Source organism: Microtus pennsylvanicus, chromosome 5 (assembly GCF_037038515.1).
Source record: "Microtus pennsylvanicus isolate mMicPen1 chromosome 5, mMicPen1.hap1, whole genome shotgun sequence".
Lineage (NCBI taxonomy): Eukaryota > Metazoa > Chordata > Mammalia > Rodentia > Cricetidae > Microtus > Microtus pennsylvanicus.
In genome coordinates, this window is record NC_134583.1 from 46,660,877 (window position 1) to 46,683,384 (window position 22,508).

At 47.3% G+C, this 22,508-nt stretch overlaps 4 protein-coding genes across 7 annotated transcripts in view; 2 read left to right on the top strand and 2 right to left on the bottom strand.

Annotated features, from left to right (window-relative positions):
* Dnhd1 (dynein heavy chain domain 1) overlaps positions 1-4,180 on the top strand; it is a 72,474-nt gene extending 68,294 nt beyond the window's left edge. For all 4 annotated transcript variants that reach the window (XM_075971781.1, XM_075971783.1, XM_075971784.1 and 1 more), the window contains one exon: positions 76-4,180. In XM_075971781.1, the coding sequence (XP_075827896.1) occupies positions 76-426 (351 nt within the window). In that variant the 3' untranslated portion in view covers positions 427-4,180. The remainder of the gene's footprint in view (positions 1-75) is intronic.
* A 2,650-nt stretch (positions 4,181-6,830) lies between these two features.
* On the bottom strand, positions 6,831-14,117 carry Rrp8 (ribosomal RNA processing 8). The gene is made up of 7 exons (XM_075971785.1): positions 13,859-14,117; positions 12,339-12,699; positions 11,655-12,108; positions 11,426-11,555; positions 11,180-11,286; positions 11,005-11,101; positions 6,831-10,794 (listed from the first exon to the last, which is right to left on the bottom strand). The coding sequence occupies exons 1-7, from the start codon at positions 13,955-13,957 to the stop codon at positions 10,675-10,677; spliced, it is 1,368 nt and encodes a 455-aa protein (XP_075827900.1). The 5' UTR covers positions 13,958-14,117; the 3' UTR covers positions 6,831-10,674.
* A 10-nt stretch (positions 14,118-14,127) lies between these two features.
* On the top strand, positions 14,128-20,445 carry Ilk (integrin linked kinase). Its single transcript, XM_075971786.1, has 13 exons — positions 14,128-14,267; positions 14,656-14,791; positions 17,765-17,930; positions 18,080-18,175; positions 18,354-18,450; positions 18,546-18,629; positions 18,727-18,812; positions 18,961-19,070; positions 19,162-19,289; positions 19,366-19,487; positions 19,572-19,671; positions 19,782-19,912; positions 20,047-20,445. Exons 2-13 carry the CDS (start codon positions 14,703-14,705, stop codon positions 20,194-20,196), a joined length of 1,359 nt encoding a protein of 452 aa, XP_075827901.1. The 5' UTR covers positions 14,128-14,267; positions 14,656-14,702; the 3' UTR covers positions 20,197-20,445.
* On the bottom strand, positions 20,411-21,715 carry Taf10 (TATA-box binding protein associated factor 10). Its single transcript, XM_075971787.1, has 5 exons — positions 21,442-21,715; positions 21,191-21,345; positions 20,952-21,016; positions 20,750-20,864; positions 20,411-20,584 (listed from the first exon to the last, which is right to left on the bottom strand). The coding sequence occupies exons 1-5, from the start codon at positions 21,671-21,673 to the stop codon at positions 20,495-20,497; spliced, it is 657 nt and encodes a 218-aa protein (XP_075827902.1). The 5' UTR covers positions 21,674-21,715; the 3' UTR covers positions 20,411-20,494.
* Positions 21,716-22,508: the final 793 nt, after the last annotated feature.

Here is a 22,508-nt window from a genome sequence, read left to right on the forward strand (position 1 = left end):
CCATCCTGTTGACCTTGACCCTGATCTGACCCTCAACTTATCTTCATAGCTTTGCCTGTTTTCTGGCACCCACAGATGGAGAATGGCCCAAATCCCAAGGTTCCTGAGATGGGATTGTTGCTGATCGGGTTACAGCTTCATCATGCAGAGTGGGACCAGATGGATGGGGCCTTGCAGGACAGCTTTTCCAGCCAACCCAGCCTTTTGCCTCCTGTCAGCGTCAGCACACAAGCCCGTGGTGCCAATAACACACCAGTCTCAGCTGGCCTGGGCATGTACTCCTGTCCCGTATACATGACCGGGCCCCTTGGCACCACTAAGCTTCACAGTAAGAACATCCTGATGCACCTGCCACTACCCACGAAGCTCAGCCTTGACACCTGTATCCAACGGAGAGTCCATGTGTGCAGCCCAGCCTTAACCTGAGCTGGAGTGGTGTCAAGAGTGATGGAGTATGCAGAGTCCAAAATGTGGCACACAGAGGGAAAAGGATGCTATTGATAGAGGAAGAAGTGGGTACAGGCATCTGCTGTTATGTTCACAAAGAATAACCTAGCAATGGCTAACTCAGAATTCTGACTCTGCTTAGCTTTCTACTATGGTCTCAGCACTTGCATTAAATATCCAGTGGGTGGTTTTGAATGGAGAACATTATTTGAAAGTTGCTTAAGGCATTTAGCAGCATTATTGGAAGGCTCCGCTTCTGCCCTACAACATTCTCTGAATGAGTCATATTCCCAAAACAAAGGCCAAATGAGACTCACAACCCCTTACTCATTCAACAATAACCAGCTGAGCAAGCACTCCTCCATATGAAGTGTTCTTTCAGACACTGATGAGGCTGTTCAGCACAAATTTCCTGTTTTCCTTGGAAATCTATTCCCTGTCCCATGGAAGTTCCAGGAACGTGTTAGACCCATCAAAAGTACCCTCCCAAGGGGCCTCCTTCTAGGCCATACCCTTTAATGGTCCATTCAGTCATTGTTGAAATTAGGACCTTGATTATCCAGTCAGCCTCTGATAGTGCCACCATGAAGGGAATAAGCCTTCTGTGCATACGTCCATTTGCAGGATACATCATATCCACACAATGGGACTTCAAAGGTTATTTTTCTTATAATGCAAAGCGCACATTCCCCCCAACACCCTCTTTGTTTGAGACAGGGTCTTGCTATGTTCCAGCCTGACCTCAAACATTTTCTTTTTTGTTTCAAGACAGCGTTTCTCTGTGTAGCCTGACTGTGCTGGAACTTGCACCGTAGACCCAGCAGCCTCTGCCTGCTGAGCACTGGGACCACCACTGGTCCTGTGCGCCACCACTGCCCAACTAAATTTTTGTTTTGTTTTTTTCCTGGCCTCAAAATTGTGATGCACCTGACTCAGCTCCCCAAATGCTGAAATTAGAGGCCCAAACCACCATATCCAGCTCAAATGCATTTCTCAAAAGTTTACATTCAATTTCCTCAGATCTAAACTCTTAACTGCAAACCCCCATAAAACTCAAGAAATATTCTAATATGTGACACAAGTAAGCATTTCCAAGAGGGTGGAATAGATGGACAAAGCCTGGAGCAGAGTAAGAGTAAGGCAGCAGGACATGTGGTCCTGCAGCTCGTTCCCAAAGTACTCCGGTGCATGGTGATGCCATGCGAGCTCCAAAGGCACAGGCCATTTGCAGCTCACGTGGCTTCTCTAGACCTTGCACCACTCCCCGAGGCTTTCCATGGCAGATGCTCTATGTCCGTGGCCTCTCTTACTTTCTAGAGTCTCCACTGCAATTCCAGGCACTCTTGCAACTTCATACACTGTCAGAGATTTCCCGTGGGGCTTCTGACACTGCCATACATACACTGGCCTTCTTTTAGACTTTCCTCTGAAATAGAGGAAGAGCCTGTAATCCCACAACTGTTACACTTTACATGCTTGGAACTCCAGTACCACATGGGCAATGCCAAGGTCTGCTGGTAGTTCAAGCAGTAGCTAATCCTCTTCAATGGCCTCCGAATACATGAATGGATGGACGTGAGGTAACACTTTCCTAGGTGGTCCTAACTGAACGGCTCTCAAAGCAAAATTTTTGAATGAATTGAAACCTTTATACCCATGTGCCTACCATGGGTGGCAGCTAGCCAACTCCTGAGAAACCCTCAGGTACTTTTCTGTTGTACTAATGCCAAATATTTGGCTGTTTTGTTTATGGGTTTATGCGCATAAGTGTTTTGTTTGCATGTATGTATATATGCACTATGTGCATGCCTAGTCCTGTGAAGATCAGAGGTGTTGGAGTCTCTCGAACTAGTGTTAAGGAAAGTCATGAGCTACCAAGTAGATTCTGGGAATGAAATCCAGGCCATTTGCAATAGCAACAAGTGCTCTTACACTGAGTTGCTGCTTCAACTTCTTTTATCTTTTGAGACAGGGTTTCATATAGTCTGAACTTCAACTTGCTATGCAGCTGAGGTTGGCTGTAAATTCTTGATCCTCCTGCCTCGTATCTACCAAGTGCTGGCTGGCATTGATAGACATGCACAACATATAGTCTATTTAAGTTTCTTTTTCTTTTGTTTTTCATGACATGGGTTCTCTATGTAGTCCTGGCAGTCCTGGGACTCACTTTTGTAGACCAGGCTAGCCTTGAACTCACAGAGATCCGCCTACCTCTGCCTCCCAAGTACTGTGATTAAAGGCGTGCGCCACCACTGCCCGGCTCACTTAGTTTATTTTTAATGGCCCTAATCCCTTTAACAGCCACATTCCTCTTGGCTTCAACTATATTTTTAGTTTTTGTTTCTGCTCAAAGTGAAAGATTTTCAAATTTTAACACTTTGCTTTTGGTAACAATTCTTGCTATAGATTTGACTAAAAGAAGCTAGTAATAACCATACCATTTTAATTCAGGCTGGCTTGAAATGTCCTCTGCTGTATAACTAGTATGAATCTTTAAATTCAGCCTCATACAAAGACTCAGGATACTGCTAAAATATAAATAAGTTCTTTGCTGGGATTAGAATGAATGATGTGTAATCCAATTCCCCGAGAGAGACCTTATTCTCACCTTTACTAGCAGCATTCTAGCCTTCTGAGGTCTCACCAGAATGGCCCGTTAAGCATTTCTAACAACATTCTGGGTCCTCCTAGTTTGTTACTCTGAACTTTTCCAAATTCTCCCAAACCACAAAGGTTTAATCACAATAACAAGTTTTCTTCTCCAAGATAGATTTATGGTTAGACTTTCTGTTGACGTGACCAATACCTGAAAGAAACAACTTAGGAAGGTGCTGTTGGCTCATGGTTGCAGGGATCTCAATTCCCAGTTGATGATTCATTGCTGTGCACCTCTGGTGACCGGGGAGATGAGCATGAACTGCAGTAAAAGTTGCTCACCCCATGATGGGCAGGAAGCAGGACAGAGGAAAGAGCTGGAGACAAGATAGGGTTTTCAAGGCTGTACCACCAGTGACCTGCTTCCTTCAGTTATGCCCTAAAATCTAAAGTGCCTACCAGTTCTCAAAATAATACCAAGGGACCCAAGTGAAGTCTCCTAGTAATGGGGGATATGAGCCCAAACTGGCCGTCTTCTATAACCAGGCAAGGCTCCCAGCATTAAGACAGAAACATCAACCTAGCCACAAAACCTTCAACCTACAATCTATCCTTCCTGTAAGACATGCTGGGGCAATGATGGCACAGAACTGGCCAAACACTAGGCAGATCCAGGGGAACCCTGAAAGAGAGAAGGTGGAAGGATTGCAGAAGCCAGAGGATTCACAGACAAGAGACCATGGGCCACAGAATCAACTAAGCAGGGCTCATAGTGGCTCACAGAGACTGAAGCAATAAACAGGGACCCTGTATGTGTCTGAGCTAGGTCCTCTGTAAATATGTTATTGTTGTGTAGCTTGGTGTTTTTTTGTACAACTTCCAACAACAGGAGTGTGTGTAGGGCTGTCACTGACTCCTTTGCCTGTACTTGGGACCTTTTTCATCCTACTGAGTTGCCTTGTCCAGCCTTGAAGGTTTGTGCCTAGGCTTGTTAGTCCTGTATCTTGTTAGGCCATGTTTGGTGGATATCCCTGGGAAGTCTGCTTCTGCTGCTTCTTTTTTTGGGGGGGGAAACAGGAGGGGATGGACTGGGAGGAGTGGAGGGAGTAGAAACTGTGGTCAGGATATAATGTATAAGAGAAGAATAAAGGTTTAAAAACCTTAACACGCTAACCACAACATAGTTGCTTGTGTTTGGGTGATAACAGCCTTCTGCTGCATAACCTGGGTGATTTTCAGTGTCTTTGTGATAAATCAGAGTTAAATATTGTTTTGTTAGTTTTCTTTATAGGTGCTTTGTCCCCTTCAATTAGAAGAGCTCTTAAGAGATTACTAGTGCCTCAGAAAAATTGCAATGTATTTCTCACTGAAGTGAAGCCTAAACCAGGTGATCCTATTCATGGGAGCCTCTAGTTTTGGTGATACTCAGGGATTTAGGAAGCTCTGCTCCACTGCATCAAGTTGGAAAATATGGAAATGACATGGGGAACTGTTTATTAAAAGATCCAAGTCTTCCATGTAGTGGTGTAACATACCTTTAGTCCCAGCTCTTTGAGGAAGAGGCAGGTAAATCTCTGTGAGATCAAGGCCAGCCTGGTCTACAGAGTGAGTTCCAGGACAGTCTCCAAAGCGACACAGAAAAACCCTGTCTCAAAAAACCAAAGTGGGAAAAGGAAGACAAAGATTCAAGCATGAAAGCAGTGGTTTCATTATTAACCAACTGTCTTGACTCCATCACCTTCTGACACACAACTCTATGGGAAGATGAAGAATGTAGTAGAGTTGACTTCCCAGAAGGAAAGTGAGTTTGAAGAGCACTGGCATTTTCCACTATAACACACACATCTAAGCTACTGTGTATTGTGAAGAACATTGGTATTCTCCGCTATAGCATACATACCGAAGCCACTGTGTATTGGGAAAAGCACTGGCATTCTCTGCTACAACACACATTATCTAAGCCAGCATGTATTCTGAAGAGCATTCGAATTCTCCACTATAACACACATATACCTAAGCCACCGTATATTGTGTCAAAGACATTTATATGCGTCTAGAAACATAGGAGGGAAACAGGAGGAAATAGTTTGTTGGAGTGACTGGTACTTCTCATTGGCACAAGGAAAGAACTGTCACCTGTTGCCTGGCCTGCATTCTGCTGTTTGGCAGGATAAATGTACATGGGATTCCTTTGGGCTCCTTGAAGGGTCTTGAGGCTTGTGGGGACCTTCTCTGGGAAACCTTAGCATTAGGTGAGGCTTTTTAACACTAGGTGGCAGTGGATACACTGTGTCCTAGTTTGCTGCCTGTAGCTGTGGTAAAACACAAAAGCAACTTGGAAAGGAAGGTTTATTCCATCCTACAGGTTGGAATCCATCATCAAGGGAGCCAGGGCAGGAGCTTGAGGCAGGAACTGAAGCAGAGGCCATAATGCAGCTTAACTAGTTTGCTTCCCCTGGTTTATTGAATTACTTTTCTTACAAAGCCCAGGGATAACAATGCCCAGAGAGGGCTGGACCATGCACACAATCAATAAGGAAATGCCCCACAGACACGCATACAGGTCAATCTGATGGAGGCATCTTCTCAGCTGAGATATTCTCCTCCTAAATGACTCTATTTTGGGTCTATTTGACAAAAACTAACCAGCACATGCTGCCAGGGCTTAAGCTATGGACTTGAGGGGCAGTTGGGTTATATATCATAAGGAAGGAACCAAAATCAGTCAATGCACATGTCCCTGTGGAGAGCTCTGGGTACTTCAGCATCACACACAAGAGTTAACAGTTAAGGGTTTATCTTGGTAAAACATACCAATCATGTACTGAGTACATTTAATCTTCCAATCCCCAAACAGAAAAAGTAAAGAATGAGTAAAAAGAGACTGGGGAGATGACTCAGTGGTTAAGAGCACGGACTGCTCTTCCAGGAAACCTGGGCTCAATTCCCAGCACCGACATGGCAGCTCACAGCTGTCTGTAATTCCAGTTCCTGGGGATCTGACACCCATGACAAAACACCAGTGCATATAAAAATGAGTAAGAGATCATATTCCTCTAATATACTGAACTGAAGAGTTTGAGCCCTAGGAGCTACTGATGTGAGATGTGGGAGTGGCGGAGATGGAAAATGTATTTAAGGGTTTTTTGTTTTTACATTGCATCCTGTCATCATGGAGAATATAACATATTTATACCAGAATACTAACAATTGAACAGCTTTTTGAAGTGAAGCCAAAAGGTGTGGGGGGAGTGCTGTGGCAATCTGAGAGATGTCCAAGTAGTCCAGTAGGTACGGTGTCTCTAGCCAGTTAATGTATCTTTGACAAGAATCAGAACACCAAAAGCACAAATCCCAACTCCTAACACCTTTGAGCTCCCGAACTAAAGCCAAGTCATCAACTAATGAAGTAAGTCACAAAACTCATCATTAGTTGATGAGTAATGAAGTAACTCAGATTCCCTGTTATAGTAGGAATTCTTTTAAACGTTTAAGACATTTACTGGGAATTTTCTAGTTACAAATAATTGATAAAGTATTTGTTTTCTGATGTGAACATTCTTTTTCTTCATTGAAGAGTAGGAGAAGGGGTTGGAAAGCTAGCTCAGGAGTTAACAGTGAGTACTTCTCTTGCAGAGGACCCAAGTTCAATTTTTCACATTTTCATCAGGCAGCACACAGCTCTTTAACTCCAGCTCCAAGAAATTTCATGTCTCTGGCCTCTGCCACTGCACTCACACACACATACACACATACATACGTATACATATATATACACACATCCCATATATGTAATTAAAAAAATCTTTAAAGTAGGACCACTGGAGAGTAGACTGGCACGTTGAAGTACCTGCAGGAAGCAGGGTTTATAGGGAGGCAAACAGAAGGCATATCCAGACACATAATGACAATTGTGTGACATGCTCACACTCATTAGCTTAAGGGGTTTGGGGTTTAGATCTGTTTCAGGGTCCAATTTTCTCCTAAAATAGCCAAACTTCTTCTTCTTCTTCTTCTTTTTTTTTTTTTTGAGACACGGTTTCCCTGTGTAACAGTCCTAGCTGTACTGAAACTAGCTCTTGTAGACCAGGCTGGCCTCGAACTCACAGGGACTCACTGCCTCTGCCTCCCAAGTGCTGGGATTAAAGGCGTGCGCCACCACTGCCTGACCTAAAAATTAAACTGCTTGTGTTTTTTGTTTCTTTCTTCTCTTTTGGTTTTTAGAGATAGGGTTTCTCTGTAGCTTTGGAGTCTGTACTATAACTAGCTCTTGTAGACCAGGCCGGTCTCGAACGCATAGAGATCCGCCTGCCTCCCAAGTACTGGGATTAAAGGCTTGTGCCACCACCGCCTGGCTCCAAACTTCTTGTATACTATGACTGCATCACCTTCAAAACCTGTCCTTCCTAAGTAGGGCAGGGAATGGAAGAAAACGGAAGCAGCTCAACTGTCTCTCAGTCTGGTATGAAAACAAGCTGGGCAGTGGAGGCAGGCAGATCTCTGTGAGTTCCAGGCCAGTGTGGTCTACAAGAGCTAGTGCCAGGACAGGCTCCAAAGCAACAGAGAATCCTTGTCTCGAAAAAAAAAAATCACTTCTACTATCCATAGCCTAATGTACAGTGCTGGAAAATATAGTTTAATTGTATGTCCAGAAGGGCTCCAGGGGAATTCTTCCACAGGAAAGGGAGACATGTCACTGGTAAGGAGATCCAGAAAATGAAAATAAATTAGTTGACAGAAGGAGTATTTTAGGAAGATGGAGGGGTCATGTATAGAAGTAGAGAGGGTCCGGAGTGCAGGGGGGAGTGACTAGCAAGCTCCTGCTGGAGAACTGAGGAGTTAAGATGCAGCTGAGCAGCAGAACAAAGCCTGGGTAGGATCACACAGGACCTGGGAAGCAGTCTGTCTTTTGTTCTCAAGCAATGAGAATCCATTGAAAGATTTTACAGAGAGGTGACATAATCTGATTTACATTTTCACAAAGATCACTTGGCAGTATGGAAAATGAATTGCTTTGGGAAGCAGAGGCAATTAAATCCCCATAGCAATCACTGCAGTAGCCAAAAGTCTGACAACCAGGTGGCTAGTTAGAGAACTTACCTGGGAGGGAGGATGACCTGGACCTGAGAGGCTCGCATTACTAGTCTCTGTGAGCACCAGAGGGCTTTGTGTGGTTATGTAACTGCTGAGTACTTGGAGCTGAGCTGTCTCTGCCAAGATCACACTGTTTCTTTTGGAACTATGTTCTCTCTAAGGACTATTTTACGGGAACAAAATTAGGAGCACAGGAATAATTGCAGAACACTCTGCTTGGAGAGCTCTGAAAGGGATACTGAGCATGATCCAGGTCTAGATCGATATCCATATCCAGCTTTATTCTTGGCTCCTATAATCCTAAAGGAGTAAACTCTGTCTGCCTTGGAGAAACGCTGAAGCAAGCCTATAATCTTCTTGTTCTATTTGTTTGTTTGTTTGTTTACTTAGCTTTGCTTGAGGCTGTAGCAAGCCTATAATCTTCTGTTTATTCATTAATTATTTTACTTTGTTTTATGCGTGTTTTGCCTGCATGTATGTCTGTGAACCACATGCGAGCCTGGTGTGCCCAGAAGCCAAAATGGGCATTGGAGTCTGATAAAGGTTACAAGCGACTTTGTGGGTAATGGGAATGGAACCTGCATTCTTTCCCAAGAGCAGCCAGTATTCTCAACCACAGAAACATCTGACCCTCCCCCACTGTGATATTCTTAATTAACGTGATCAGCTCAAGGAATAAATAATTTAAATCAGCATGTATAATTCTGTGTAACAATAAGTAACTGGACCCTGTGGTGGCTTTAAATCTCCCTTCCAGCTTTGCCTCACCTAAGTCAGAGAGACTGCATTGGAAAATGGAGGAGAGCTCCCTGATCTCCCTAACTTTTTCCCATCTCCTTGCTAATAATTCCAAGCACAATTACTGAGTAGGAGAGTCAAGGAAATGCAAGTCTGGCTTGACTCGGTGGTTTGAATGACAGGTCTGGTGGACATTCAAAGGGGAAAATCCCTGTTACTGCCCCATAGATACTACACTATTCCGGGTGGCCTCCTGAAACCATTCCATCAGCCCAAATGCCTGACTCCTTGCTGCTTGTTGTAAAGTCTCTTTATCTCTTCAAAATGGTACCATGGGACTGGACCCAAGCTCACCTTACACTTAGCAAAAGATGTACAGAAGATATGCATGTGCTCTTGCCAGGGCTGTCAGGAGCATAAGGAAATCGTCAGGGCACCTTCTGCGAATGCAAGTCAGTGCCAAAGCAGCAGCACCCACTGCCACACCATCCAGCCTCTGAGCTTTTCCTTGCCTTTATTTTTCAGGGCAGGAGTAATTCTAGGCTCATCAAATCCTCAGCAGTAGGAATAAATACCTCATGCTTCCCTTATGGTCCCAGTACACCTTAGCTGGAATTGTGGGCAGTGGGCAAGCCCTGACTCTTTCCCCTTTCCTCCATCTGGGGGCTGGGTTCTGATAGACCAGTAGTAAGGGCAAGTAATAAGCTCCTGACACAACCGTGTACCACGCTCCCATCCTCTCATGACTGAACTTAGTGTGTTATTAACACTACCAATACTTCTATGCTTCCTTAGTTCAGGGTCTCACTGTGTATCCCCTCCCAAGTGCTGGAATTAAAGGCATGTGCCACCACACCCAATCATTACTCATTCTCACCTATTCTCCTCGAAATGGTCTTCATCTTCTCGAAATCCCAGTCCTCTTGCCACATTTATTTTTAATGAATAAATTTTGCTTCCTCCTTCAAGGAGAAAACCCAAAGCCACCAGAAAAGAATTTCTAGGACCCTACGCAGATCTACAGAACCAGAAACGATAGGAGAGTGCTGGGAATGCATCATAATGAACCTTGCAGATAACTCTACCAGTTAACTCAGTTAACATGCTGTAACACAAAACTTCTACATTTTTCAAACGAGAAATGGAATAGTCAGAAATTAAGTGATTAAGCTGGGTATAGTGGCCCTCGCCTGTAATCCCAATAATTATGAGGCTGAGGCAGGAGAACTGCCATTTGCGGTTAGCCTGGACTGGACTAGTGTGAGATGCTGTCTCAAAACAACAACAGGAAGGAAGGAAAGAAAGAAAAAAAGAAAAAAGAAATTAAATGATTCTCAGCTCCAAGAATGAAATTAAATAACTCCCAGCCCCAACTGGCAAACTAGCACTGGGACCTGCCATGAGACAAAAGCTGTGTGTCTGTAGCCTTGTAGTTCAAGAAGCAGAGACTAGACAACACAGAAGATGGCACAGTGGAGTGCCCACGAGCCTTCTGAAAAATGAAGAGAAACCAAACCCAGAGATCCATCAATTCCAAGCCAACTACTTTACATGATATCTGAAGGGACCCACAGTTCCTAGATACACCAAACCCTTCACAATAAACTCCTCATTTTTGAGCCTGCTCAGGTAACTACATGCTTTTTGTAGCCAAGAAGGCTCCAGCAGAGTAGAGCTGAGCAGTATTCTTGGTACAGAAGGAGGGTGGCACCAGGTCCTGGCTCACAGCGTAGGCAGGTCCAGTCTTCAGAGTTCTGAGTTTGGAGTCTGAGCCCTCCCCTTTTAACAGGTATACACTGATCACCTGCGCTTGTAGAGACAGGGCTGAAGTTTCAGGCCTGAGAGTTGGGCTTTGGGTCCAACTCGAGGAGGCCCAGTCTTTTCAAAGTCAAACAAGAAGAAGTGGCTGTTGGTCAGGTCCTAGGAGCAGAAAACACCAATAAGCTACAAAATCCTCACCTCAACCATACCTCTCCATGTGTTTCTCCAGCTTAGAGAACTTTTCACAGATCCTTCTGGAGTTTTGTCTTGAAAGAGCAAAACGTCTACTTCTGTAGTTACAGCCTCCTTATTGAACACCACTATCCAGGAAAGGACAAAAATAGGGGCAGACCTCTTGGGGACCCTTACCTTGTAGATGACCTTAAAGCCAAGTTTGGTCACAGCCCCCAAAAATGTCCGAATATCCTCAAAGCGGCTGCTGACTTCAGCTACTTTGAGCAGACCCCTGGGAAAAGGAGGAAGTCATGTGAATGTGTAGACACATGTATGCACACAAAAATTCGTCTGTGTCCTAGGGACTCACCCTGGTTTCAGCACTCGATTTGCCTCCTCAAGGAAGTCCCTGATGTTAGTTCCCATTAGTGAAAGGCAAAACACAGCCACATCCACAGATTCATCCTCCAGAGGCACCTGATGAAGACAAACGTTAGAAGGAGCACACAGTACTGTAAGGGGAAACTCAACACCAGTGCCTGAAGTGGATAATAGGATAGGAAGACCAGAAGGAAGTGTTAGAAAAAGCACAGGCCAGATACATAGAGGTGCTTACCTGGGCCATGTCACATACAGTGACCCTCGGGTCCAGAGAGGCCAAGTCAAAACAGTGTACAGGGTTCCGAACACTTGAAGCTAGGCGGCAATCTCCACAGCCAAAGTCAGCTACCACCAAGGATGCAGGCCTGGGAGTGGAAGGGAGGGTCACATGCTGGTCTGGTCTAAGTCCTTTATCACCCACTTCACCCTCACTCAGTGTACAGCCCTTCCCCTCCTCCCATTACTTCTGGCGGAGATCTTTGGCAATACGATCCACTGGGTGCAGTGGCCACTTCTTCACTTGTTTCTGAAAGCCACGGTGATAGAGCAGAAAAGCCTCAGGGTCTTCCTGGAAGAGGCGCTGGGCAGCACTGCTGGGCCCTGAGTACAACTGTTGGTTAAGGTACCGAAATCGCGCCCCATCCAGCCGCTGTGTCATGCGCGCTCGCAGGGCTCCAGCGCGAGCCTGCAGATCGTCTGATGCTGGTGCAGGAAGCGTCTCAGTCTCCTCTGTGGAAGCTCTGGAAGGAACCTGCTCTGGTGTTTGAAGTGGCCGAAATTTGTTCTTGTGTCTCCGCTTGTTCTTCTGCCGGTTCCGCCACTGTTTGCGGCTCAAGGTATGTAAGGAGTTACAGGATGTGGACTCAGGGCTTGGCTTGGATGGGTCAATTGTAGCAATACTTGTCCTCGAATTGTGAACTGCAGAGAGGGAGATGAGAAGACATTTGAGGCTTGATCCCCTAAATTCAGAGACATGGGAAATCATCCTGGTTATTCCCTTGTCCTTAAGACAGAATCTGTGGTATGGATAAAAGTACCCTTTACCATCCGGCCCACGGTGTGTGTATGTGAGAGAGAGAGACCTTTGTCATCTATACAGTCAGCTCATAGTCCCCCCCTCCCCACCTCATAAACACATATACTGGTACCTGTTTGGCCAACACTGTCCAGGGGCTGGGTTGGGTGTGAGTGGGAATATTTCTGGCATTTCCTCTTTCCTTTTTCTTCTTCAGTAGAGATCCCACCAAGAGAAATTTGTCTTAAGCATTTCCTTTCTACTTCTTTGTCCTCAGAGTCACTGACAGATGACACCTGTTTTTGACATTTCCTTTTTCTTTTCTCCCCTACTATCTTAGAGGTATTGGCAAGTGAGGTCCTTTGGAGGTATTTATTCTTCCTTCCTACCTCCTCCTCCTCAGAATCGCTGCCAGGGGGGCTGGGGGATTTCCGGGAAAGAGATGCTGCTTCCAGGGTCCGTAATGTGGCTAGGAGATGGCGGAGCTTGCGGCCCTGGAGGCAAACGAGGGATGAGAGTAGGTCTGAGAATGGGAGATGGGGACTTGGCTCAGATACTGCTGATACTTCCCAGCCCATTTAAAGAGTTTGTTGTGAGGTCTGACAAGCCCAGGACTTTCAGGTTGCAATACCAACCTCTGGGAAACTGGAGAGTGGGAAGATGCTTCTACCCTACTTTTAAAAATGTGTAAAGGGTTGTCAGGTGATGTTCCTTAGAAGAATGTGCTAAGGTCACAAACAAGACTGCAGCTGATAGCATTCTAGGAGCGCCAGAGAGGTTTCTTGAGAAAGGAAGGGCAGCATCCATCACAGAGGTCTACTAAAGATGTTCCTAACTGCAGCAGAGAGAACAGCCTGATAGGGTGAAGCTGCACACAGGTGGGCCAGTGGCCTGCATTACAAGGCTGGGCTCCACTAAAAGTCAGGAACCCCCTCAGGAGGGATCCCCACACCTGAGGAGGCTCAAAGGAAAAGATTTCTGGGAAGCTGATTTGTGGTGCAAGTCCTGCTGCTGGTCCTCGGCCACCTATTTACCTCGAAAGTTCTGGGTTCCCTGAAGCTCCTTTGAATAGTGATTCTGATAACCCTCCCCGTCACCTGCTTTGATTGTGTCCAATATACTTTCTACAGTACACTAAAAACCTTTTCAAGACCCGGGATGCTGTTCAGTAGTGAGTACTAGTCTACCATGCTGAATCCCTGGAACTGATCTCCAGTATAAAGTGATGCCAGGTGATAGAAAATGTGGAGAAACCACTCCGCTGCTAAAACAACTCCACTGACTTCTACCCTTAGTGTAGAAAACTTAAACTTAACTTTTCAAACCTTTCATTTACTCTGTGCTCCACCCTCCGAATCTTGCATTCCTATTTGGATACCCTCGAACCCGGTGTGGTGCTGCCCCCGGGCTTCTCCACGTTTTTCTACGTCTCAGGTACGCTCTCCTCCGCACCAACTTCTCACCAACTGTATTTTAAGGTTAGTTTTTGTTGTTGTTTTGTTTGTTAGTTTCCGGATCTTCAAAAAAGGACTAACTCCCTCCATCCCTATCCACGACAGCACAGCAGCCTCTTCCCGGTCCCCAGCACGCACAGAGGCGGCCCGGGAGAGTCGGCTTCGCCGTCTCAAACAGCCCAGTCCCGGGGCCGCTCACCTTAACTGGCGGGGCAGTCGCCGGCCGGGTCTGCGTTGTCGCGGGATGGAGGCCCACGACTGCTGGGGACGCCTCGACCCACTCGGGCTCCTCAAACATGCCGAGGGACAGCAGGGTCGCCGGAGCCCACGCTGCGGCGGCGCACGTGCAGGAGCCCGTCAGGGAGCCGTAGTGCTGGACTCAGACCAAATCCAGCCGGAAGCCACCGAGTGAAAGCCTGTGGTGGCTAGAGCGGCTGGCGCTGAGCAGAGCACCATCGAGTGCAGGAGCTGGAGAGCTAGAGAGGCAGTAGGAGGTCGGAAGGGAGGGACGGCGGTCCGCGCTGGCCGGAGAGGGCCGGGGCGGGGCCGGGAGGCGGGCGCGGCCGGACGGGAGTTCCCCCGAGAAGGCGCCTGCGGCCCGAGTCCCGGTGAGTGCGAATAGCTCAGCGCCCTACCCCACATTGGTTCTGCAAGCCTGTCTCTGCGATCTCTGCAACAGTTCCGAGTTGGGAGCCGGGGCGGCCGGGAAGGACCCCTGTCCCCTCCCCCGCGTGTTTGCAGCTTGCTCTCCCTCCCCGAAGCGGTACTCTCGGATCGGGACTGGTGCCTACTGACGACCAACTCAGGAGATTAGCCGAGTCTCCTACATCGCCAGACTCCGCCTGTCCCTCGCGCCCAGGGGTTGTCCACTGCCCGAAATCCTTCATAGACAACCACTGTCCCTCTCACGACGCCTAGCCTCCCACCCCAGGGCAGACACTTCTATTCTGTAGCGAACAGAGACGGACTCATCCTCTTGTCTCTGCTTTCCTGCAGTCCCCAAAGGCTTCCCTAGTCCCGGGTCTCAGTGCCGGGACGCCGCTATGGACGACATTTTCACTCAGTGCCGGGAGGGCAACGCGGTGGCTGTGCGCTTGTGGCTGGACAACACAGAGAACGACCTCAATCAGGGGTGAGCTGAAGCGCTGGCAAGCGAGAGGACGACTATCAGTCCACTCTCCGCTACTTGGGGTGCTCATGTCGGGCGTGGGGGGGGAGGCAACTGACTTTGCTATCCAGTGTGAGAAGTAGTAAGCACAGACTGTTGAGGGCGGGGGATCTACACAGAGGAAGCTGTGTCTGAACTGAGTTTTTATTAAGCTTCACAATCGGGTTCCGGGTTGCTTTGCAGCCTCTATGAACTCATGTCAAAGGCACACCAGAGTGCCAGGAAATTGTCTGGAATTACATGTGGTTGGAGGATAGGTTTCTGTGCTCTAGGGCGTTGGATAGAAGTGGAAAAGGACAGATGTCTGTAAGCAAAGTTCTGAAGCTGTGCAGTGATGAGACTACCCATTTGTCAAATGTCATCCTGGATGCAGTGGCTTTGGAGTGATATTTTGAACTAGAATTGGGACAGGTGAAAAACTAGAAGTGGTGAGATCCCCCAGAGTCATGAGGATGAAGTAATTGAATTGGCATAGGAACTGAGGATACTCAAGGATGATCTGGGTTTCGTGAAGTTTGGATACTTGAAAGTTGCTGATGTTCGTTTCTGGACTGACTGCAGTTATGGTGACCCTACAGCAACTGGGAAATGTTAGGCAGGGTATTCGTTTGTAGATTTGAAGTTTGGGAGAAGTCTGTCTGGGAGACCAAGAGACAAATTGTCAGCTAAATGGTATCTGAAGATTCTATAGTGTGAAAAATAGTTCCTCGAAAGAGTAAAAAATTAAGGCACAGGATTAGAAGCCTGGCTGACTGACAGGGAGCAACCACCTGGAGGAGAAATAAGAAAATGGATTAAGATTAGAAAATGGTTTAATCAAAGGAGAGCTATCAATAGTAGCAGAGGCTCCTGAGAAGTTAAAGAATATGAATGACCATCTAAAAGGCTTCATTAACTTACATTTAGGATATATTTGATCTCTGTGAATGCTATTGCAGAAAAGTAACAGGAAACTATATTGTACTGGTTCCTTCAACTAAGGAACACCACCTGTGGTGGGTGCTAGAGTCCTTAAGTGAGACATAGTCTATACCCTAAGATGACAGGAGAAAAGTCAACGAGAAGTGAGGAAACGGAAAAAATATGAGCACTTTCTAAAATGCTGGCTGATTAAAAAAAAAAAAGCAAGAAAAGCAGTATTGGGAAAGTTTGGTGGGTAGCTTTGGTTTGCTTTTGGAGACAGGGTGTCAGGTAGTTAGCTTAGAGTGGCCTCCAGCTCTCCATCCTACTGCCTCAGCTTCCTAGTGCTGGGTTTTCAGTTTGCTGCCACCATGTGTGACTTTAAGAGTGTACTTTTTAGGTTGCAAAGGATCATCTGTCATCCTAGACCAGGTTTTACCAGTTCCCTATAGGCTGTGTTATTTTTCTGTAATCAAAGTTACTTGTTTCATTTTTCACATAATTTGTATGCTCTCTCTGGCAGACACTAAGCTCTGACATCTGTTTTGTTGGTAAGGAAACAGAAGTTTAGGCTGTTGTCCAGTGGGAGTGGTATTTTTGAAGATTTTTTGCTGTCAAAAGGTGAAAGGGTATTGTTAGGGAAACCAGAAAGATTTGGTGGCATGAGGGGATGGGGTGTGGTACTGGAGATGGTTAACTCCCTGCAGGCTTTCTTGAGATAGAAATCTAGGCCCTAGGGTGACAGTAGGCAAAACCCTAAGCTTTTATTTTTGCCCTCAAGCTTGGGCTTATTCTGAGGCCACAAACTGCTGGAGGCTATTAGATCAGAACACGTGAAAAGTATGGGAGACAAGGCTGATAGCAACGGATATGCTCATATCCTGGGAAAGCTTTTGCTAATAGTGTTAGCAGATGAGGGCAAACCAGAAGAACAAACTGGAGTTGTTTTTTTTTTTTTTTTAAAGCTACATAACTTCCTTCAGCTGTTGGGGGATTCTGGGTGACCCCGCCTGGATCAGCTCAAGACTCCTCCTCCAGCCCCCTCACAGGAAGTGACCACAGCACTAAGGCATCTGGAGGCTGCAGGCCTAGACCACAGACCGCCCCCTGTTCCGCCCCTTAGATCTGCATCCCTGGACTGGAGGGAATTTCCTTTTATGGCTCCAGGCTGTCAGTGTGACCCAGCCCACCCAATTGTTTTGTTTGTACACGTCTCTTTGTAAAATATGTGTTCCTAGGGAATAAAAATACAAACCAGATATACCTTTTATTCTAAAACTTCCATTAATGTTTTCTTTTGTGTGTCCTGGGTTGGAAGTCGGAAAATCCTGTTTTGTGTGGCTGTCTGCCTCATCAGTAATCAAAAAGCATGTTTCCTTGTCATTATATCCCTCCAAAACATTTTAATTCCATTCCATTTTTAGATGTTAGTTTCAATACCAGAGCCAAATAGTAAGCATGTTTCCTCTCCTAAGTTATGGCCAGCCTTCTCCAATATGCCCCTCTCCCATTAACCTGCAGAGAACATCAGCTGTCAGACTGTCCTCAAACATATGATCTAACAGGCAAGACAGCATATATTAACAGATTCTTACAGTCGTCAGTGTAACTTTACAGCAAGATGCACAAGCAGTGGAAACAAAGGATTGCAGGTGTTGCTAAAGATATATGACTAGAGATAAAGCTTAGTATATAGCATGTGCCAGTATGTACAAAGTCCTGGGTTTGATTTCTAACACTGTCCTTAAAGGGAGGACAGGGCAGCGGAAGCCAAAGGACTCCATGAAGAGTATTATCACCTAATGAAGAACTGCTAGAGGAAGGATTTTAGGATGTGGTCATTAAAGTAATAAACCTTACAGTTGTAGGGACATCTAAGTGATTGTTTGGGTGTGAAGCTCAAGAGAAAATCTGAATTGAACTTTGTGAATAAGAACTAAGGATTAGAGAGGCAAACCTCAGTGAATATAGAACCACCTCCCATCAAAACTTTAACTCCCAAACTCCAGCTTAAGTGTCTATGCCTTTTTCTTAAAGGGACGATCATGGCTTTTCGCCCTTGCATTGGGCCTGCCGAGAAGGCCGCTCTGCAGTAGTTGAGATGTTGATCATGCGGGGAGCACGGATCAATGTGATGAACCGTGGAGATGATACCCCCCTGCATCTGGCGGCCAGTCATGGACACCGTGACATTGTACAGAAGGTATGGGCAAACCCTTCACCATCCACATCTCACATGCAGTGTGAAGTAACAGGCACTGTCCTATGGAGCATGTGTACTGTTCTCCCTTCCTCATGCCTAGACAAACATCTCATTTGGGACTGTCTTTTTTTCTTGGCCACGGGGTGCAGCTGTTACAGTACAAGGCTGACATCAATGCAGTGAACGAGCATGGGAATGTGCCCCTTCACTATGCCTGTTTCTGGGGTCAAGACCAGGTGGCAGAGGTAAGTACTCAGACCCCAAATCCTAGGCTGAGTGGGAAACAAATTGAGCATGGAACCATCAACCCATCCTGTCAGTCCTACTGTGTGACTCTCAAAGGGTTGTGCACTGCATCTGTGTTCATGCTTGCTTGTGACTGACAGTAACAGAGGCCCCTGAATAATTATCTTTTCTTTTCAGGACCTGGTCGCTAATGGGGCTCTTGTAAGCATCTGTAACAAGTATGGAGAGATGCCTGTTGACAAAGCCAAGGCACCCCTTAGAGAGCTTCTCCGAGGTCCATTCTCTACCCCTAGCTTGTGTTCTCTTGTCCCATCCTGTATCTCTTCCCTCTATACTATACTTAAGGCTAAGACTGTTTTTCTTCCCCAGAACGGGCAGAGAAGATGGGCCAGAATCTCAACCGTATTCCATACAAGGATACATTCTGGAAGGGGACCACTCGCACTCGGCCCCGTGAGTCACTACTGTGGGAGGAGGGGTTGTAATGCAGGATCCTAGGCTATGGGGGTGGGTTAGGGTGAAGTGATACCTGACCTGCTCATATTCTCAGGAAACGGGACCCTCAACAAACACTCCGGTATTGACTTCAAACAGCTCAACTTTCTGGCAAAGCTCAATGAGAATCATTCTGGAGAGGTGATCCTTGCCCTTCTTGCTCCTCCCTCTCTAATACAAACTGCCACTCTGTCTTGCTAAGGTTAAGTTTTTTTTTTTTCCAGTTAATGGAAAGGAAATAGTATAACCTGAGCTAATGCCTCTTAACCTCTACCTGTCTGTCCTTCAGCTATGGAAAGGCCGCTGGCAAGGCAATGACATTGTTGTGAAGGTGCTGAAGGTTCGAGACTGGAGTACAAGGAAAAGCAGGGACTTCAATGAGGAGTGTCCCCGGCTCAGGTGGGACAGCTGAAGTGGAAGCTGTTGTTGAACCCCAATAGTACTGACGAGGGAAATTCTGTTGGGTCTCACCACTCTTTCTTTCCCCCAGGATTTTCTCACATCCAAACGTACTTCCAGTGCTAGGTGCTTGCCAGGCTCCACCAGCTCCCCATCCAACTCTTATCACACACTGGATGCCATATGGATCTCTCTACAATGTACTACATGAAGGCACCAGTAAGGATGCTGGCCTTGTTGGGAAGGGACTAGAATAGAGACAGACTCTAAATTATTGATTCTTGTTTCCTGTTAGATTTCGTTGTGGACCAGAGTCAAGCTGTGAAGTTTGCTTTGGACATGGCAAGAGGCATGGCTTTTCTCCACACACTGGAGCCTCTCATACCTCGCCATGCACTAAATAGCCGTAGTGTAATGGTGAGGTCACAAGTTTACTACTGGGCCCTGAAGCCCTCTGCTTGCCTACAATAGGACCCACTTTTTTGAACTTCTCTTCCTCAGATCGATGAAGACATGACTGCTCGAATCAGCATGGCTGATGTCAAGTTCTCTTTCCAGTGCCCAGGGCGCATGTATGCACCTGCCTGGGTGGCCCCTGAAGGTAAGTGAGGGCATCATGTTGAGAAATTGACAAGAACCAGCTCAGTAACAGTAGAAGAGGCAGAGACAGACAGGTTAGGCAGCTGGAATACTAAGCCCCATTCCTTCCAGCCCTGCAGAAGAAGCCTGAAGACACAAACAGACGCTCAGCAGACATGTGGAGTTTTGCAGTGCTTCTGTGGGAACTGGTGACACGAGAGGTGCCCTTTGCTGACCTCTCTAATATGGAGATTGGAATGAAGGTGAGCACAGAACTGCTGATTCTTGTACTCTTCTCGGTTTGTACAGATAGATTGTAAGCCCATTGAAGGGTCAAAAGGTTTTAACATGTGATCAACTCAGTTCTGAAGCTCACCTTATTCCTTAAAATCTGCAGGTGGCACTGGAAGGCCTTCGGCCTACCATCCCACCAGGTATTTCCCCTCACGTGTGTAAGCTCATGAAGATTTGCATGAATGAAGACCCTGCAAAGCGACCCAAGTTTGACATGATTGTGCCTATCCTGGAGAAGATGCAAGACAAATAGGACTGGAAGGTCCTTGCCCAGACTCCAGAGGTGTCAAAACATGGTTGGGGGAGTGCACTTCCCCAAAGCTGAAGGCCTCTGGTTGCCTCCCCTGTCTCCAATCATGGTACTACCCCAGTTATGGGGCTCATCCCTACCACTGTAGCCCCAAAAGGGGCTGGGCTCAGAGCTTTGTCACTTGCCACATGATGTCTCCCAACATGGGAGGGATAAGCCCTGCCTGTCACAATAAAGTTTATTATGAAAACAGGCTGTTGTGGGGACAGAGGAAAAGACAAATACATATGGGTTAGGTGGCTCAGGTGAAGTAGTGCGGCTTCTTCACATTGATGCCATATTCACTGAGGGCAGGGGTCAAGTCCTCCATGGTTAGGGTGTACTTGCGGTCCTATGGGAAGAGGGAAGATCACCAGCTGAGCACAGTAATCCCAGATTCCAGTCCCTTCTGAGTGACTCTGAGTGGACCCAATACCTCCCCTAGGATGCTGCTCCCCAAAGGGGTTTCTGGATAAATTAGCCTGTACTGCTGTGGAAGGTGAGCCTCCTTTCACACCTTGCTCTTGCTCCGGGAGCTGCCAGAGGCTGTGCCCTTCATTTTGCAGTGCTGTAGGGCATCGTTAGCAATATCTGAGATGAATTTCTGGGCAGCTAGTGAGATGAGCCGGATTCTAGAGAGGAAAGTGGGGAGGAGAGTAATGAGATATGTAACAAGCCACCCAATACTCAACAATCTAACTTGCCCTGAGTTTACTCACATGCGTGGGTCTGAAGCTTCAAAGCCAGCACGGTTCAGGTAATAACCAGTCACTGCATCTGGGATCTGAGAAATCAAATTAAACAGCGGTCAGTATTAGCCATGACCCATGATGCGCTGGATGGGAAGGAGGAATAAAAAGAGCTAGTAGTGTTAGCAAAGAGGACGCTTGAAAGCACGAAGGTGTGATTGAAAGGCACGGCAGAGAGCCAGGAGGCCTTATTCAGGCGGGAAGCCCACCGTGGGGGTGTAATCCTCCAGCTGCATCAAGAAGTCCACCAGTGGCGTGCTGGACACTACGGGCTTCACTTCTCCGTTGGCCGCGCTTGGCAGGGCGTAAACCCCGTTGGACATTGCCCCTTCAGGGGGAGCCGCGCCGCCCGCTGCCACCGAGGCTGAAGGAGAACCGACAACGGAGGTGAGAAGAGCAGGGATCCCCCGCGGCGGGGCCCAGTCCGAGACCGCCCCCATCACCCGGCCCCGGCGCTCACCTGGCCCGCGCCGCTCCGCCGGCTCCCCGGCTCGCGCCGCTACGGGGCCCGTGCCCGTAGTGGCGGCTCCAGCCCCGGGTCCCCCTGCCGTCCCCGCGGGGCTGGCCTTGCTCTCCGCGGCTGTGCTGGTGGGCAGCGCGGCGGGAGCTGACACCGGAGGTGCCGGACCCGCGACCGAGGCGGCACAGGCCGGCGCCGCCTCGGGGTCCGCGCCGGAGCCGCTGCAGCTCATGGGGCTGGTGGGAGAGGCGGCGAACAGAGCCACTTCCGCTTCCGCTCGCCCAGGCGCACGCCGCGTGACGTTACAGTTCCCGCCCACCACACTGGGCGGGCCTTTGGTCGCCTCACCAGGCAACCTCTCGTTGACTGTGGGCAAATTAGGTGTAGACTGCCAGGCGGAGGTCAGCTCTGAGCGATTCTGGCCTACACCCCGCGGTTCAACTCACGCCCGAGTGGGGCCGCAGAGCATCCAGGACTCTGCACACTTCGCCTGGGTGCAGACTTTGTTTGGGGACTCATCGGTCAGACACTTCTCCACTGTCAGTCTCCTGACAGCCTTTAGTCTTTGTAGTTCCCTTACTTAGCCGTTTAAGGGTTATAGTGGATTTGGTGAGTGTCCCTCCCACCCACTAGGATCCTAGGAATGTGCTGCTGTAAATGGAGAGAGAAGAGTGTTTCAACCTGAAGAAATAGCATGCCAAAGTCACAGCGAGTGAAGCATATTTGCAATTCAACAGTCGTTTATTTAATTCTTAATTGCCAGCTACTGGGCTGGGGTCTAGGAATACAAAGTTAAATAGGATAAGATTCTGGTTTCCTAGCAACAACGGTCTGGAAAAGGAAGGCAAAGGAACTGGCGATTCAGTACTATATGGTTCCCCGGCTACATGTAGGTACAGTGCAGGGAAGAAAGGGAGTTAATATCAGTTGCCTAATTCCAAGTCTCATATATTATCAACGTTTATTCCCTGATTTTGAAGGCAGGTTTTGATGCCCATGACTTTTACCCAGTAATCTTCAAACAGTTTGTACAAGTAAATATACTCCTTGATCTGGAAGATGACTTA